The 19514-nt window shown below is 37.8% G+C and overlaps 1 protein-coding gene across 4 annotated transcripts; it reads right to left on the bottom strand.

The window, feature by feature from the left end:
* Positions 1–3637: 3637 nt before the first annotated feature.
* spice1 (spindle and centriole associated protein 1) lies at positions 3638–18956 on the bottom strand. 4 transcript variants are annotated; one of them, XM_084033317.1, is made up of 16 exons: positions 18800–18956; positions 7648–7749; positions 7506–7553; positions 7069–7209; positions 6866–6968; positions 6657–6775; positions 6487–6575; positions 6269–6402; positions 6055–6180; positions 5686–5960; positions 5447–5578; positions 4698–5348; positions 4195–4381; positions 4034–4112; positions 3869–3932; positions 3638–3775 (listed from the first exon to the last, which is right to left on the bottom strand). In XM_084033317.1, exons 2-16 carry the CDS (start codon positions 7747–7749, stop codon positions 3731–3733), a joined length of 2295 nt encoding a protein of 764 aa, XP_083889443.1. In that variant the 5' UTR covers positions 18800–18956; the 3' UTR covers positions 3638–3730. The 4 variants fall into 4 exon arrangements, with proteins under 4 accessions (XP_083889443.1, XP_083889445.1, XP_083889446.1 ...); XM_084033319.1 differs by having other exon boundaries at positions 4034–4106; XM_084033320.1 differs by having other exon boundaries at positions 4034–4103.
* Between the last annotated feature and the right edge of the window lie 558 nt (positions 18957–19514).

Below are 19514 nucleotides of genomic sequence, written 5' to 3'. Positions count from 1 at the left end.
GGTGTCCGGCGTGGTGGATGTGATGGTTTGTCAGGGAAACACAATGCTTCTGTGGCCGATCCTGATGTATGCAGCCAATCCTGCAGGCGACACACTGGGCATGCTTCATCCATAACATCCATCAAAAGGGCCGGTGACACGGCGTTGCTGATAGATAGCTTGGTTTTATTTGTCAGGAGAGGGAAGGGGGGGGGAGGAAGAAGAAACAAATGGGAGGAAAATGGACACATGCTCAGTGTTAATCGCTGTTAGTAGACGCAGCAAAGGTTGGATGTGTGCAGCAGTGTGATGTGGGTTTCATAGTAATAATGGCCCACTATTTGGGGGAGGTGGGGGGGCAGCGGAGTAGAGTGAAGCTGCAGTTGTTTAAAAAGCCCTTCCCCTGCCTTGCCCATTGTGCCTGAGACAGGGGTGTGTGGGGGAGAAGTGGGGGGTCACGCTGAGAGCTCGTTTCTCCTGCCTGTCAGAACTCTATCTAGGATCCAGCCGGAACTAATCAACTCCAATAGGCCTCCCCATTACCCAGGGTGCAATGGGCCACGGGCCGGGGGCTTGCCGGTGGGAAACAGAGAGGAGGAGAAGGGATTGAACCCTACCACCATCCACCCCCCCCTCCACACACACACACACACACCACCAGCACCACCACTGTCCCTGCACAGACACTCCATACTCCACCAGCCCGTGCAGCACACACACACACACACACACACACACACACATATGCACACGCACACACACACGCACACAACACTCCCACTGTTTCACACTGAAGCAATAATAAACACTTGCAATAATATTTTCACAGCAAGCAAAAGCCTGCTTCAGATCAGGACCTCGCACAGCTGCAGAGTGAACATGGGCACCCACTCACATGCATGCACTAACACACACACACACACACACACACACACACACACACACACACACATACACAAAAACACACACACAAAAACACAGTTTCCTCGTCATAATCATGTCACACCAAACTAGAGACATAAGCAGCAGAATTCATTCTACTTATGAAGCAAACTGCACCAAAACAAACTCACATACAGTATAATTAAACCACAAAATAGCTGTGATTATTTAATTTAATCTTCTTTATTTTAATGCCTCTTTTAAAAAAAAAATGAATTGCAGTAATAATATTGCCCTCTAGTGGAAAAATAACTACACTGCAACAGATAAGGAGGGTAAAGAATAAAGATCAAACTACAAAGGTATTAGATTTAGATTAAGTTTATTTGAATTAATATTGTGTTTTGGATAATAATCATAAAAAACTCAAGAAGCAAAATCATTTGTAAAAATAAGATATATCCAAACATTTCTGATAAAACTCGTGTGCTAGTTCGTGAAAAAATATGAATCAAATGCTGAGAAAAGGGAAGTAAGAATTATAAATGCTTTTCTAGAAATAAAGTAGTTCCTACTCGGGTCTCTGGAGTCCCGACCATCTGACATCACTATCAAAGAGCCAGTGTACGAGGGTGTGCACAAGCTTTTAGTGTGTGTTTTTCTGAGTGACTTCAGCCTCCTTCACCGAGGTGAAGTGGGGGCAGATTTAAATGAGTAAAGAAAACCACCCCCACCCCCACATGAACCCCGCTACACCCCCATGTCATTGTATGTCCGTGTGTGACTCCACTTCATCAGGATGCACTCATATTTATTCTTTTTAAGATTTGAAAAAGTCCAAATAAATATGAATTGAGTTCTATAAGTTATATGATGTGTATGAGAAGTAAAGGCGGTGTTTTGAGGCTCCTGATTGGCCCAGAAGAGGATGGCGATGGTGGTGTGTATATGTGTGTGTATTGAGAGGCACTGGGGTGGGGTTAATCCCCATTCACCCCTTCCTTCACTCAGCCAGGCTGGCCACAATAAGCCCCGCCCGCCTCCCCCTGAGTTTCCACGGTGACCTCTGACCCCAGGTTTACGGCTGCCGTCCCTGGCCCCTTTATGCCTCCATCCTGTTATTATCTGCAATATTTACTCCTTTTGATTTCCCCGCCAGCCATCGTCGTCACCCAACGCAGCACTGATGGCCGACTGGAAAACTCGAGTGCTCTCCTTCCTGCTCCGGCGTCCGAACCCTTAACACGCTCAGCAAACACCACCTGAAGTGGATCTGAGACCGCTTTCCAACCACTTTTTTTGATTTAGGCCACAAGGAGCTGCCCGGAGCAGCAGCCAATGAATGAAGTCCTGTTACAGGGTGACATGTGGTCAACCACAACTTCCCTTATTCAATACGAGCCGTTAAACCTTCTCCTCCGTTTGTTTCCTCACAATAAACTATTCATCATAATAAAATCCTGCGTCTGAAAGTCATATTTATACCATTTCAAAGAAGGAAAATATGTTCAAACATGTCAACATACAAAGTAGACAGATTTTGAAAAGCATAGCTGCCACTTATAATATGATTTAATCATGGCTCACTTCCTTTACTGTAGGTTTTGTTTAATGGCATTTGTTTTACTCCATTCAATCCAACTCAGCTCCGTTATATGATTCTATAGGAATCTGGAGAAGATTGAAATCCTAAGAATGTGAACTGGATGTGTTTCACTCATCAGTACCAGAACCAGGAGGATTCCTTATAGAGACCAGGTCCTGTGAGGCTCCTGGAAAGGTCTTTTTGGGGGTCACGTTGTAAGCGATAGGGGGCCCTAGTGGTCAGCTCACGCCTCACATGTAAGCACCGAGGGCCCTGACATTGTATAAGCTGTGAGGCTAGGTCCAGCAGTCCGAGGCCCCAAATGTCCCGGACCATAATACACACCTTTATTTATTATTATATTTCAGGTGTTAAATTATTTATGTACCTGCTTGGAGTTAAGCTGAACGTGTTGTTAGCTGCTCCGTGTTTCCTCTCGGGAACTATATCAGAACAGAAATAGAAAAGTACGACTCTGCTTGACATTGATGTTTATATAAAAACATTCAGTCTTTTTTTTTTTACCTGCTGCAGCCTGAAAAGCATCAGAGCTGTCCTGTCTCTCTCTCAAGAATGACTCCAGGTCGCCATCTGCTGACTTTAGACTGCAATGCACACAATTTCAATTAGGTTGAATGAAAACAGGCACTCTATTTATATTCTACTGCATCTCCCATATCACATGTTACACATAAACACAATCTAATATTAGTATTAATACACTTTATTTGTAAAGAGCTTTTGTTAAGGTAACATTGCTTCACAACTAAAACAAATATATAATTTAAATAAACCACAATGAAGTTAAATGTACACAAAGTGTTTCTTCCTTTAAAGAATGAATTCAGAAAAGGTTTAAAGTAGAGACAGAATTAGCATAAATGACCTCAGCAGGTGAATTGTTGTTATGGGGTAACCCGTGTAAATGATCAAAGATTAAGAATATATATTTAACATAAGCATGCTGTTGGCACATACAAGATGCTGTCATTGGTGGAAGATTACATCGTAAATTAAATGAGATTGCAATAATTGATATTTGTTTACCATAAGCTAGTTGAAGAAAGACATTCACAATCTCATCAACTTCACTGAAGAAATGTGATTACAAGCATCTACAGCACTCAGAGTCACAGATTTCTAGATTCCTTTACCGTAACAGTGCATGCTAGAAAACACTGAGTAAAACAAAACACACACAATTCTTTTAAAAACACATTTAATTAAGTCATTAAAAAATACACAGATACAATACTAAAAACTAGTGAATAGTAACTCCTGTTGTCATCTCATGTGTGCAGACAAGGAAAACCAGCCACATTTCTCCATCTGTTGTGAAAAAAAGAAAAAAAGATGTTTTAGATGTGGTGACAGAGAACCCTGAGTACTTCCAATGTGTACACATGATATGTGTGTGTGTACCTGTGTTTGACCCTCCCTTGTTTCTCCTCCAAGACTGTGAGGAGACACTTCAGGACCAGCAGATCTGTAACACAGAAATATAATAATGTAGAAAGTTGTTTTATAGGTAAAAAGTATGCTGAAAAATATGAATTTATTTTAAAATGCTCAAAAAGAGAGACTCACCGTCTGTCACTACCACCAGGCTGTGACAGCAGCTCCTGTTCAGGCAGCAGCATCGACACCTCTGGACTTCCTCCTCCAGCTGAGAATGATATGATAACATTTTAATTACTTGTTTGCAGTGACAGGTTATCACTCAGGTGTGTCACGTTGACCCTGCATACCTGCTGAATGTGGGCTGAAGGCTGAAGGAGGGATGGGGGAATCAGAGAGTGACGCTTTGGCGACAACACTTTGCTTCTGTTGCTCAATCAGCTCCAGCAGTCGACCCCTAGCGGCCGCACTTTGTCTGTTGAGCTCCAGGAGGCGCTGTTCTACACTGCTCACTTGGACGTCTTTGGGTGACGTTGCCTGAACAAGATGACAGAGAGAAAGAAATCATTAGCAACCCTTATAACAGCGGGGATTCTTTGTATTTAACAGAATTCAAAAGATGAAAGAAAGCTTTACATTTCAAGAAATCTATTTCATGCTTTATGAACTTTAATGTGACACATTTATAGGATTTAGTTAGTTAAAACTCTTGTGAAACACTTGAAGGCTTACAAAAAGAGGAAAGTATTTCTAAAATCTTCAGAAAAGCAGGATATTTCGGAGCATACTTTATCTGTATGTATAAATATCTTCAGGCCATGAAGGGGGGACATCTTCAGAGACTAAATCTCACCTGATCAGTCAGCTGCTCAGCATGCCGGCTCCTTCTCCCCGTGCTGCTGGACGCCGACGTCCTCCTCTCTCCGACACTTTGGGGTGTGACTCTACCGGTGCTGCTGGAGCTCATCCTTCTCCGCTCGCTACTACTGTTCGGTGATTCTCTGCCCCCCGACCCCAGGACCTTAGCCTGGCTAAGCTGAGCTCTGATCAGCTCGTTCTGTCGGCTCAGCTGAGCGATCTCGACCAGCATGGCCTCTGGAGACAGCTGCGAGCTGAGGGGGTCAGAGGTCAGTGATAATGAGGAAGTGGAGGGCAGGCTGGTAAGAGGAAGGCTGGTCAGGCTGGAGGCTGAGCTGTGGGAGTGGACGTCGCCACGGCAACGCAGGATATCTACATCGGGAAGCTCCTGTGTTCCTGGTAACAGGCTGTTCTGTTGCCAGTTGTCTCTCTGTAGAGGAGGGGAGAGCAACACAGCAGCAGGAACGGAGGCTTGTGGTCGTTCGGGATCTCGCTCAGCAACCGGGGCAGACCGACAACCTGCAGCTGTGACATCAGAGTCTTGAGCCTGGTCCACGTGTGCCTTCGGTAGTCCGAGTGCCCCCATCACCAACACCACCGTGTCTAACTTCTGCTCCAGCTCTGCCGTCCGCTGCTGTAGCCCGGCCTGAAAGGAACCAACAAGAATGAAACAGGATTCATGAGCACAGCTGGAACCTGGACAATGAAGAGGTGTCAGACCATACGGCATAAGCTCGGACTCACCTGCAGGGCGGCGGCCTCCTCTCTCAGAGTCATCGTCTCATCGGTGAGAGCGTCGATCAGCCGACGCTGCTCTCCCACCTCCTCCTCCAGTCTTCTCCTCTCCCGAGCATCCTCCTGAGCTTCCTCTTCCCTCTGAGGACAGTTAATAGTCAACTTAACACAAAGAGTACGGGGAGCTATCAGTTGCTTTATAAAGACTTTATTGGATCAATTAAAATACAATTGATCAAGTATAGTACCCGTTTGAGAAGGTGCACTAAACGTCCCAGCGTGGAGACCAAGGCCACAGAGAACCCAGTGAGGCCTTGTGTTCTGTCCCGTCTCCGACTCTGGGCTGAAGCTGGTACAGCGTCAGGAGTCAGAGTATCCAAGTCTGCCTCCACCTGACCCAGCATGGCCTGCAGCAGACCCAGACTGGACTGGTCCCCGTTCAGAGAGGCAACAGAGGAGCCGTCCAGCTCTGGACTCTGAGAAGCACACTTCCTGCTCCTGCTGGTTCGGCTCCTGAGCCCATCTGATAAACACATACAGAGACACATAAAAAGCCAATTTAGCCACTCATATGACGGCACATTGTCACACATTGTGAAGATGACTCCAGATGTTACCTGACTGGTTGAGAAGCAGCTCGGGGTTCAGGACTTGAGACACCAGGACCGACGGTTCCTCCTTGCCTTCCTCTGACTGGTTCCGTCTGGACCGAACACGCTGAACAGCCACTGTGGCATTGAGAGCTGAAACGAGGGGAGACGAGTTTTCCTTGTGACGAGTGCATGAAATAAACATGTCATATAATAAACTATCCTCATGTTTACCATATACCTGTTTGGTGTGGTGCTCTGCAGGGAGTTGAAGGAACATCATCCCTGTCTGCCTGCTCAGAGTTGGGACGGTGGACTTTCTTTCTCTGCATCACCTTCCCCCGAGAACGGGCCTTCATTTTTCGTACATTGGCCCTGCAAAGAAAAGAATTACAAGCAATGTAGTAGTGTCAGCAGGATTTCCCAGGTAACACAGAATACAAGGGGTCTGGGCATTACCTATGGATTATATGATAGCCTGAACCACCAGTAGGACCGGTATCTTCATCACTGAGGTCTTCCTCTGAAACTTCTAGTTCATTAAGAGCCTGAAAAGAAACATTTAACACATCCAAACATTTTAATGGAGAAAAAAAGCTGCAAGAAAGATAGACATTAAGCACACACACCTGTTGATCCATCATAGACTGGCTGAGCAGTGACAGCTGAGTTGGAGGATCTGGTCTTTGGAGCACAGGCAGCCCCGAGTCAGAGTCACAGTCCGGAGCCATCGTCACGCTGGGGTGCCCTGCAGAAACACACAAACGCTCTGTATAACAACCGGAAGATCCTTAAAGGCTCAAGAAGAAATAATCGAGAGAAGTACTAGTCTAGTTACCAGTCTGCCTGCGTGGAGCATCTCCAAACAAGTCTTTGACAACAGCCATGGCTCTGTCGGAGCGAGCCAGCACATCCTGAAGCAGCAGCTGGTCAGAGAACACCTGCAGCAGTTAAACACACCACCATCAGATCGTATACTCTTTGTTTCTGTCTAACAAGCAAACGTAACTAAAAGGGATGAGAAGTCTTTGCCACACGCACCTCCCTGATGATGCTGAGGCTGGCGTTGTCCAGAGGCGCCGGGCTCCCGGCGTGTCTGAAACGGCGTTGTAGAGCTTTCTCTCTCAGCTCCCACTGAGCCGCCGCCTTGTTGTGGGACTTGTGGATCTCATGGCGATGGCTCTGAAGCAGAAGGGAGAAATCAGGGAGGCAACGATGGGCTGGGAACAGTTGATTTAACCGTTTTTGTGACATGCTTTGTGGTCTACAGCTACGGAGATAGATCCATCTAAAGGTGGCTGTGCCTGTCACCATGGACTACTACTACTATACTACCAACACCAAACCTAAGAGCCTGGTCTGCTCCAGATTCCATTCATTAACTGACCAGTGTGCTAGTCCTGCTCTAAGTGTCCTCAGATAACTTATATTGTGATTTGACACTATAAATAAAATGTAATTTAACAAGCACGCCTTACCAGCTCTGCAGGTGACAGCTTGTGCACGGACAGGTCATTGACAGTGCTCTGAAACCAACAAGAGAGCACTTTATTTAGGCTACGTCATCGAGCTAAAAAAGCCGGGTTACGTGACGCAGGTGGAAGAGAGGTGAGGACTCACCACCCAGTCTCTTTTGGGGGCCGCTGCTGCTGCTTTCTTGGGGCGAAGCGGCCGTTTCCCCCCGGTGTGTTGCTGCGGACGGCCAACTCTCACAAACGACATCTGTTGGCGGACAGAAGTCACAAGAAGAACAGAAGTGTCGACTGATTAAAACGTCTATTGTCGCACCGCGGTGAAGTTAGTTTTAAGTTGGATATTCGACGGATATTCACTCCGGTTCCAGCCGCGACTTTACTGAGGTTTGCCCAGTGTTGGCAGCAGGAGAACGGCCCCAGTGCCTCGCGCTAAGTCGTTGGAAAATGATTTAGGGACCATCCTTAAATTACTTCCCATAAATATACGAATACAAAATGATTGCATTTTTATCAATAGCTTCCCCATCATGTGACCCAGTGACTCCAAACCAGTATCCAATTGTATTTCTAAACTGATCAAATAAGACACACCACGTTTTATGCTATGTTATTGCTTTGTGTATTTTTTATGAATATTAATATGCAGAAATTGTCTTATTTTTTCAATAACTTCAACATCATGTGACCCAGTGACTCAAAACCAGTATCCAATTGTATTCCTAAACTGATCAAATAAGACACACCACTTTTTATGCTATGTTAGTGCTTTGTATATTTTTTATGAATATTAATATGCAGAAATTGTCTTATTTTTTCAATAACTTCAACGTCATGTGACCCAGTGACTCCAAACCAGTATCCAATTGTATTACCAAACTGATCAAGTAAGACACACCACATTTTATTTTATTTCTGTGCTTAGTTAATTTTTTATGAATATTAATATGCAGAAATTATCTATTTTTTTCAATAACTTCCACATCATGTGACCCAGTGACTCCAAACCAGTATCCAATTGTATTCATAAACTGATAGAATAAGACACACCACATTTTATGCTATTTTAGTGCTTTGTCTATTTTGTATGAATATTAAAAAATAAGATATTAATATGATCTTATTTTTTTCAATAACTTCCACATCATGTGACCCAGTGACTCCAAACCAGTATCCAATTGTATTCCTAAACTGATAGAATAAGACACACCACTTTTTATGCTATGTTATTGCTTTGTGTATTTATTATGAATATTAATATGCAGAAATTATCTTATTTTTTCAATAACTTCCACATCACGTGACCCAGTGACTCCAAACCAGTATCCAATTGTATTCCTAAACTGATCAAATAAGACACACCACTTTTTATGCTATGTTATTGCTTTGTGTATTTATTATGAATATTAATATGCAGAAATTATCTTATTTTTTCAATAACTTCCACATCACGTGACCCAGTGACTCCAAACCAGTATCCAATTGTATTCCTAAACTGATCAAATAAGACACACCACTTTTTATGCTATGTTATTGCTTTGTGTATTTATTATGAATATTAATATGCAGAAATTATCTTATTTTTTCAATAACTTCCACATCACGTGACCCAGTGACTCCAAACCAGTATCCAATTGTATTCCTAAACTGATCAAATAAGACACACCACTTTTTATGCTATGTTAGTGCTTTGTGTATTTTTTATGAATATTAATATGCAGAAATTGTCTTATCTTTTCAATAACTTCCACATCACGTGACCCAGTGACTCCAAACCAGTATCCAATTGTATTCCTAAACTGATCAAATAAGACACACCACTTTTTATGCTATGTTAGTGCTTTGTGTATTTTTTATGAATATTAATATGCAGAAATTGTCTTATTTTTTCAATAACTTCAACATCATGTGACCCAGTGACTCCAAACCAGTATCCAATTGTATTCCTAAACTGATCAAATAAGACACACCACTTTTTATGCTATGTTAGTGCTTTGTGTATTTTTTATGAATATTAATATGCAGAAATTGTCTTATTTTTTCAATAACTTCCACATCACGTGACCCAGTGACTCCAAACCAGTATCCAATTGTATTCCTAAACTGATCAAATAAGACACACCACTTTTTATGCTATGTTAGTGCTTTGTGTATTTTTTATGAATATTAATATGCAGAAATTGTCTTATTTTTTCAATAACTTCAACGTCATGTGACCCAGTGACTCCAAACCAGTAACCAATTGTATTCCTAAACTGATAGAATGAGACACACCACATTTTATGCTATTTTAGTGCTTTGTCTATTTTGTATGAATATTAAAAAATGAAGATATTAATATTATCTTATTTTTTTCAATAACTTCCACATCACGTGATCCAGTGACTCCAAACCAGTATCCAATTGTATTCCTAAACTGATCAAATAAGACACACCACTTTTTATGCTATGTTAGTGCTTTGTGTATTTTTTATGAATATTAATATGCAGAAATTATCTTATTTTTTCAATAACTTCCACATCACGTGACCCAGTGACTCCAAACCACTATCCAATTGTATTCCTAAACTGATCAAATAAGACACACCGCTTTTTATGCTATGTTAGTCCTTTGTGTATTTTTTATGAATATTAATATGCAGAAATTGTCTTATTTTTTCAATAACTTCAACATCATGTGACCCAGTGACTCAAAACCAGTATCCAATTGTATTTCTAAACTGATCAAATAAGACACGCCACTTTTTATGCTATGTTAGTGCTTTGTATATTTTTTATGAATATTAATATGCAGAAATTGTCTTATTTTTTCAATAACTTCAACGTCATGTGACCCAGTGACTCCAAACCAGTATCCAATTGTATTACCAAACTGATCAAGTAAGACACACCACATTTTATTTTATTTCTGTGCTTAGTTAATTTTTTATGAATATTAATATGCAGAAATTATCTATTTTTTTCAATAACTTCCACATCATGTGACCCAGTGACTCCAAACCAGTATCCAATTGTATTCATAAACTGATAGAATAAGACACACCACATTTTATGCTATTTTAGTGCTTTGTCTATTTTGTATGAATATTAAAAAATAAGATATTAATATGATCTTATTTTTTTCAATAACTTCCACATCATGTGACCCAGTGACTCCAAACCAGTATCCAATTGTATTCCTAAACTGATAGAATAAGACACACCACTTTTTATGCTATGTTATTGCTTTGTGTATTTATTATGAATATTAATATGCAGAAATTATCTTATTTTTTCAATAACTTCCACATCACGTGACCCAGTGACTCCAAACCAGTATCCAATTGTATTCCTAAACTGATCAAATAAGACACACCACTTTTTATGCTATGTTATTGCTTTGTGTATTTATTATGAATATTAATATGCAGAAATTATCTTATTTTTTCAATAACTTCCACATCACGTGACCCAGTGACTCCAAACCAGTATCCAATTGTATTCCTAAACTGATCAAATAAGACACACCACTTTTTATGCTATGTTATTGCTTTGTGTATTTATTATGAATATTAATATGCAGAAATTATCTTATTTTTTCAATAACTTCCACATCACGTGACCCAGTGACTCCAAACCAGTATCCAATTGTATTCCTAAACTGATCAAATAAGACACACCACTTTTTATGCTATGTTAGTGCTTTGTGTATTTTTTATGAATATTAATATGCAGAAATTGTCTTATCTTTTCAATAACTTCCACATCACGTGACCCAGTGACTCCAAACCAGTATCCAATTGTATTCCTAAACTGATCAAATAAGACACACCACTTTTTATGCTATGTTAGTGCTTTGTGTATTTTTTATGAATATTAATATGCAGAAATTGTCTTATTTTTTCAATAACTTCAACATCATGTGACCCAGTGACTCCAAACCAGTATCCAATTGTATTCCTAAACTGATCAAATAAGACACACCACTTTTTATGCTATGTTAGTGCTTTGTGTATTTTTTATGAATATTAATATGCAGAAATTGTCTTATTTTTTCAATAACTTCCACATCACGTGACCCAGTGACTCCAAACCAGTATCCAATTGTATTCCTAAACTGATCAAATAAGACACACCACTTTTTATGCTATGTTAGTGCTTTGTGTATTTTTTATGAATATTAATATGCAGAAATTGTCTTATTTTTTCAATAACTTCAACGTCATGTGACCCAGTGACTCCAAACCAGTAACCAATTGTATTCCTAAACTGATAGAATGAGACACACCACATTTTATGCTATTTTAGTGCTTTGTCTATTTTGTATGAATATTAAAAAATGAAGATATTAATATTATCTTATTTTTTTCAATAACTTCCACATCACGTGATCCAGTGACTCCAAACCAGTATCCAATTGTATTCCTAAACTGATCAAATAAGACACACCACTTTTTATGCTATGTTATTACTTTGTGTATTTATTATGAATATTAATATGCAGAAATTATCTTATTTTTTCAATAACTTCCACATCACGTGACCCAGTGACTCCAAACCAGTATCCAATTGTATTCCTAAACTGATCAAATAAGACACACCACTTTTTATGCTATGTTAGTGCTTTGTGTATTTTTTATGAATATTAATATGCAGAAATTGTCTTATTTTTTCAATAACTTCAACGTCATGTGACCCAGTGACTCCAAACCAGTAACCAATTGTATTCCTAAACTGATAGAATGAGACACACCACATTTTATGCTATTTTAGTGCTTTGTCTATTTTGTATGAATATTAAAAAATGAAGATATTAATATTATCTTATTTTTTTCAATAACTTCCACATCACGTGATCCAGTGACTCCAAACCAGTATCCAATTGTATTCCTAAACTGATCAAATAAGACACACCACTTTTTATGCTATGTTATTACTTTGTGTATTTATTATGAATATTAATATGCAGAAATTATCTTATTTTTTCAATAACTTCCACATCACGTGACCCAGTGACTCCAAACCAGTATCCAATTGTATTCCTAAACTGATCAAATAAGACACACCACTTTTTATGCTATGTTAGTGCTTTGTGTATTTTTTATGAATATTAATATGCAGAAATTGTCTTATTTTTTCAATAACTTCAACGTCATGTGACCCAGTGACTCCAAACCAGTAACCAATTGTATTCCTAAACTGATAGAATGAGACACACCACATTTTATGCTATTTTAGTGCTTTGTCTATTTTGTATGAATATTAAAAAATGAAGATATTAATATTATCTTATTTTTTTCAATAACTTCCACATCACGTGATCCAGTGACTCCAAACCAGTATCCAATTGTATTCCTAAACTGATCAAGTAAGACACACCACATTTTATTTTATTTCTGTGCTTAGTTAATTTTGTATGAATATTAATATGCAGAAATTATCTAATTTTTTCAATAACTTCCACATCATGTGACCCAGTGACTCCAAACCAGTATCCAATTGTATTTCTAAACTGATCAAATAAGACACGCCACTTTTTATGCTATGTTAGTGCTTTGTATATTTTTTATGAATATTAATATGCAGAAATTATCTTATTTTTTCAATAACTTCAACGTCATGTGACCCAGTGACTCCAAACCAGTATCTAATTGTATTCCTAAACTGATCAAATAAGACACACCACTTTTTATGCTATGTTATTACTTTGTGTATTTATTATGAATATTAATATGCAGAAATTATCTTATTTTTTCAATAACTTCCACATCACGTGACCCAGTGACTCCAAACCAGTATCCAATTGTATTCCTAAACTGATCAAATAAGACACACCACTTTTTATGCTATGTTAGTGCTTTGTGTATTTTTTATGAATTTAATATGCAGAAATTATCTTATTTTTTCAATAACTTCCACATCATGTGACCCAGTGACCCCAAACCAGTATCCAATTGTATTCCTAAACTGATCAAATAAGGCACACCACTGTTTATGCTTTTTTTGCGCTTCGTTTATTTTTTATGAATATTAATATGCAGAATGTTTCACCATTGTTGGAGGAAGCACAATATGGGTAAGGAGGAATGATGAAGAAGAAAAAAATAAAACTAAATTTTTTCAATGTGAGGCAGGATTGTTCAATTATTTAGGTTCACTGAAATTGTGATCACCAGTAGGTGGTGATAATGTATGTGAACTTGAAGGATAAAGAACATCCTAAGAAGAAGAGGGAGGCAGGGAAGACATTTTGCAGACAGACTTGCAGAAGATGGGCCGCTTCAAAAAAGGCCAGAGAAAAAAATCGACAGATCTTTGGCAAAAAGCTGGAGGTAGGGACGCTGTTCTCAGGTCCTTCATTTTTCATAGATTTAATCAAATAAATGTTACTCCTGAGCAGTGGTCCTCAATTTCACTTGCTGTAGCAAACAGCACAAAAAGCAACTATCATGATAGTTTAAAGTGGTTGAGGGTCATCTGGCATGAAGACAGAAGAGGCATCCGCACAGAGGTGCTTCATGCAGGTAGGCCTACTGTTGTTAATTGGTGGAAAGCATTTCCAACCTATGTTATCCTAATCTTTATTATTATTATTTTTTTATTGGTGGAAATGCTTTGAAGCATTTCCAACCTATGTTATTCAAATCTTTATTATTATTATTCCGTACGTTTTTTGGTCGCCTCTAACTTCTGCATACTTTCAGCTACAAAAACCATTCAACTATCAAAATGTTCAGCTTTTTCAGCTCTTTTGTGCTGATTTTCAACCTTTTTTCTGCCTTTCATACTTTTTCATATATTCAGCCTTTTCCATATTTTTTTCAATGCATTCCTATGGAGATCAGCCTAAAAACCTCTTTAACATCCTCCTCTTTGAACTCCGACTATTTTCACATACTTCCACCTACAGACTCCATTCATTTAAACAATCTACAAGACTTTGAACTATAAAACTCTTATTTAGTTTTTTGATATCTTTTACAGTTTTTCTATAATCACAGTATGTTTAATGGTTTTTTCAGACCTCATCAGAGTTTATAATGGGTGTGTATTGCGCGTGCTAGAGTGGGTGACATCATTGTCAGAGTGGCAGAGCAGCCCAAAATACTTTTTTTTCTTTCCAAACTCCTCCTGGCCACAATTTACACTCTACACACGTGATATTTTCCAATTTTGTAGACAGACTTGTCCTGTCTCTCACAATGTGCTCAAAAACTCTGTGAGATTTACAGAATTTGAACTAGCAACCTCTAAACGGTCTGAAAATGTTGGCGATACGAGTTTCGGTGTGAGCATGAGAAGCTTTTGTTCGGACCCTCCGTGAAGCCAAAATGGAGGATCTGGGGGATCTCCGGGATCTGGACCTCCCATTACAGACTGGGTGAGTTGTTGTGAAGCAGCAGTTCCAATGTAGAATTGTTATGTAGACATAACAAGTACACTTGAGTCCAGCTAAGGGAAAGCCAACTGACACAAGCATGTAAACACACTGATAGCAAAATTAAAATAAAATGTTTTGTTTTTTCTACACTTTAACAGGTCCAGTGTGATGACTGTCAACGATGGTTTCATGCCAAGTGTTTGGCAATGGACAGCAACAGTTATGAAAAGGCCAAGAAAGGAGACTGGGGATGTATCTTGAGCAAATAGTGTTTCTTTGAAACGTATAGTGTTCAATGCTGTGGGGAAAAACAACAACTTGAAAAGGCACATGTGAACTACCCCTGCAGTTAGTAAATAGACGAAGCATTAAAATAGCTTAAGAAAGTGGTGTGTCTTATCTATTCAGTTCAGGAATACAATGTGAGACTGGTTTGGAGTCACTGGGTCAGATGATGTGGATATTCTGCATATTAATATTCATTAAAAATAAACGAAGCTCAGAAATAGCATAAACAGTGGTGTGCCTTATTTGATCAGTTTGGTAATATAATTGTATACTGGTTTGGGGTCACTGGGTCACATGACGTCGAAGTTATTGAAAAAATAAGACAATTTCTGCATATTAATATTCATAAAAAATACACAAAGCACTAACATAGCATAAAAAGTAGTGTGTCTTATTCTATCAGTTTAGGAATACAATTGGATACTGGTTTGGAGTCACTGGGTCACATGATGTTGAAGTTATTGAAAAAATAAGACAATTTCTGCATATTAATATTCATAAAAAATACACAAAGCACTAACATAGCATAAAAAGCGGTGTGTCTTATTTGATCAGTTTAGGAATACAATTGGATACTGGTTTGGAGTCACTGGGTCACGTGATGTGGAAGTTATTGAAAAAATAAGACAATTTCTGCATATTAATATTCATAAAAAATACACAAAGCACTAACATAGCATAAAAAGTGGTGTGTCTTATTTGATCAGTTTAGGAATACAATTGGATACTGGTTTGGAGTCACTGGGTCACATGATGTTGAAGTTATTGAAAAAATAAGACAATTTCTGCATATTAATATTCATAAAAAATACACAAAGCACTAACATAGCATAAAAAGTGGTGTGTCTTATTTGATCAGTTTAGGAATACAATTGGATACTGGTTTGGAGTCACTGGGTCACGTGATGTGGAAGTTATTGAAAAGATAAGACAATTTCTGCATATTAATATTCATAAAAAATACACAAAGCACTAACATAGCATAAAAAGTGGTGTGTCTTATTTGATCAGTTTAGGAATACAATTGGATACTGGTTTGGAGTCACTGGGTCACGTGATGTGGAAGTTATTGAAAAAATAAGATAATTTCTGCATATTAATATTCATAATAAATACACAAAGCAATAACATAGCATAAAAAGTGGTGTGTCTTATTTGATCAGTTTAGGAATACAATTGGATACTGGTTTGGAGTCACTGGGTCACGTGATGTGGAAGTTATTGAAAAAATAAGATAATTTCTGCATATTAATATTCATAATAAATACACAAAGCAATAACATAGCATAAAAAGTGGTGTGTCTTATTTGATCAGTTTAGGAATACAATTGGATACTGGTTTGGAGTCACTGGGTCACGTGATGTGGAAGTTATTGAAAAAATAAGATAATTTCTGCATATTAATATTCATAATAAATACACAAAGCAATAACATAGCATAAAAAGTGGTGTGTCTTATTCTATCAGTTTAGGAATACAATTGGATACTGGTTTGGAGTCACTGGGTCACATGATGTGGAAGTTATTGAAAAAAATAAGATCATATTAATATCTTATTTTTTAATATTCATACAAAATAGACAAAGCACTAAAATAGCATAAAATGTGGTGTGTCTTATTCTATCAGTTTATGAATACAATTGGATACTGGTTTGGAGTCACTGGGTCACATGATGTGGAAGTTATTGAAAAAAATAGATAATTTCTGCATATTAATATTCATAAAAAATTAACTAAGCACAGAAATAAAATAAAATGTGGTGTGTCTTACTTGATCAGTTTGGTAATACAATTGGATACTGGTTTGGAGTCACTGGGTCACATGACGTTGAAGTTATTGAAAAAATAAGACAATTTCTGCATATTAATATTCATAAAAAATATACAAAGCACTAACATAGCATAAAAAGTGGCGTGTCTTATTTGATCAGTTTAGAAATACAATTGGATACTGGTTTTGAGTCACTGGGTCACATGATGTTGAAGTTATTGAAAAAATAAGACAATTTCTGCATATTAATATTCATAAAAAATACACAAAGGACTAACATAGCATAAAAAGCGGTGTGTCTTATTTGATCAGTTTAGGAATACAATTGGATAGTGGTTTGGAGTCACTGGGTCACGTGATGTGGAAGTTATTGAAAAAATAAGATAATTTCTGCATATTAATATTCATAAAAAATACACAAAGCACTAACATAGCATAAAAAGCGGTGTGTCTTATTTGATCAGTTTAGGAATACAATTGGATAGTGGTTTGGAGTCACTGGGTCACGTGATGTGGAAGTTATTGAAAAAATAAGATAATTTCTGCATATTAATATTCATAAAAAATACACAAAGCACTAACATAGCATAAAAAGTGGCGTGTCTTATTTGATCAGTTTAGGAATACAATTGGATACTGGTTTGGAGTCACTGGATCACGTGATGTGGAAGTTATTGAAAAAAATAAGATAATATTAATATCTTCATTTTTTAATATTCATACAAAATAGACAAAGCACTAAAATAGCATAAAATGTGGTGTGTCTCATTCTATCAGTTTAGGAATACAATTGGTTACTGGTTTGGAGTCACTGGGTCACATGACGTTGAAGTTATTGAAAAAATAAGACAATTTCTGCATATTAATATTCATAAAAAATACACAAAGCACTAACATAGCATAAAAAGTGGTGTGTCTTATTTGATCAGTTTAGAAATACAATTGGATACTGGTTTTGAGTCACTGGATCACGTGATGTGGAAGTTATTGAAAAAATAAGATAATTTCTGCATATTAATATTCATAATAAATACACAAAGCAATAACATAGCATAAAAAGTGGTGTGTCTTATTTGATCAGTTTATGAATACAATTGGATACTGGTTTGGAGTGACTGAGTCACATGATGTGGAAGTTATTGAAAAAAATAAGATAATATTAATATCTTATTTTTTAATATTCATACAAAATAGACAAAGCACTTAAATAGCATAAAATGTGGTGTGTCTTATTCTATCAGTTTATGAATACAATTGGATACTGGTTTGGAGTCACTGGGTCACATGATGTGGAAGTTATTGAAAAAATAAGATAATTTCTGCATATTAATATTCATAAAAAATACACAAAGCACTAACATAGCATAAAAAGTGGTGTGTCTTATTCTATCAGTTTAGGAATACAATTGGATACTGGTTTGGAGTCACTGGATCACGTGATGTGGAAGTTATTGAAAAAATATGATAATTTCTGCCTATTAATATTCATAAAAAATACACAAAGCAATAACATAGCATAAAAAGTGGTGTGTCTTATTTGATCAGTTTAGAAATACAATTGGATACTGGTTTGGAGTCACTGGGTCACATGATGGGGAAGCTATTGATAAAAATGCAATCATTTTGTATTCGTATATTTATGGGAAGTAATTTAAGGATGGTCCCTAAATCATTTTCCAACGACTTAGCGCGAGGCACTGGGGCCGTTCTCCTGCTGCCAACACTGGGCAAACCTCAGTAAAGTCGCGGCTGGAACCGGAGTGAATATCCGTCGAATATCCAACTTAAAACTAACTTCACCGCGGTTATAGTCGCTTAGCTTAAAAAGTTAGCTTAAACGCGAAAACTAGCCAAATGTTTAAATATAAAATAAATACTCACGTTACGTTACAAAGCCACTCTCGGTTAAATAAATGTATTATATATTAAATATATTATATTCGTCCACAGACGGTACCGCGTCTAAATCATCTGTAACAACTTTCTTGTTGTGTGACAGTTTTTCAACCGTTGCCGCCACTTCCTGTGCTGCTGTTGCCACGGAGGGACGTCACTTCCTGATGGAGCATCATGGGAAATGAAGTACAGACGGGATCGGAGCAGGAAGAGGAATTAAAAATATAAAAGTATACATTTTACAGCGAGGATGGATACATAATTACATTATTACTCAAAGCAGTATTTTAATGTAAGTTTTACTAAAACAAATATCTAATTTTTCTACTCTTTTCTACTCTTACTACTTTAATCGAGTTTGTCTTATTGATGTGGCCACTAGATGGCAGTGTCACCATGTAAAATAAAAGTTGGTGTGAACAGATGAGGGACGCCTTCAGGCTCAGCGCCAAACTGTCTAAAAGTTTAATTGCTCCGAGCAGAAATCTGTTGTAGCGTGATATTCAACCGGAAATAAAATAGATAACTTTCAAAATAACAGCATTTTTTTAAATTAATGTTCGACGTTAAACAACAGCACGAGGAGGGCAGAGACAGATACAAATTATTTAACATATATATTCATAATCTGTAGCCATTTAAATATTTCTGAAACATAGCTGGAAGGACACAATTACATATATTTCTATATCATAAATAT

Source organism: Eutrigla gurnardus (genome assembly GCF_963514095.1).
Source record: "Eutrigla gurnardus genome assembly, chromosome: 18".
Lineage (NCBI taxonomy): Eukaryota > Metazoa > Chordata > Actinopteri > Perciformes > Triglidae > Eutrigla > Eutrigla gurnardus.
The sequence above is the reverse complement of the archived record's forward strand: the minus strand, read 5'-3'. Positions and strand labels throughout refer to the sequence as shown.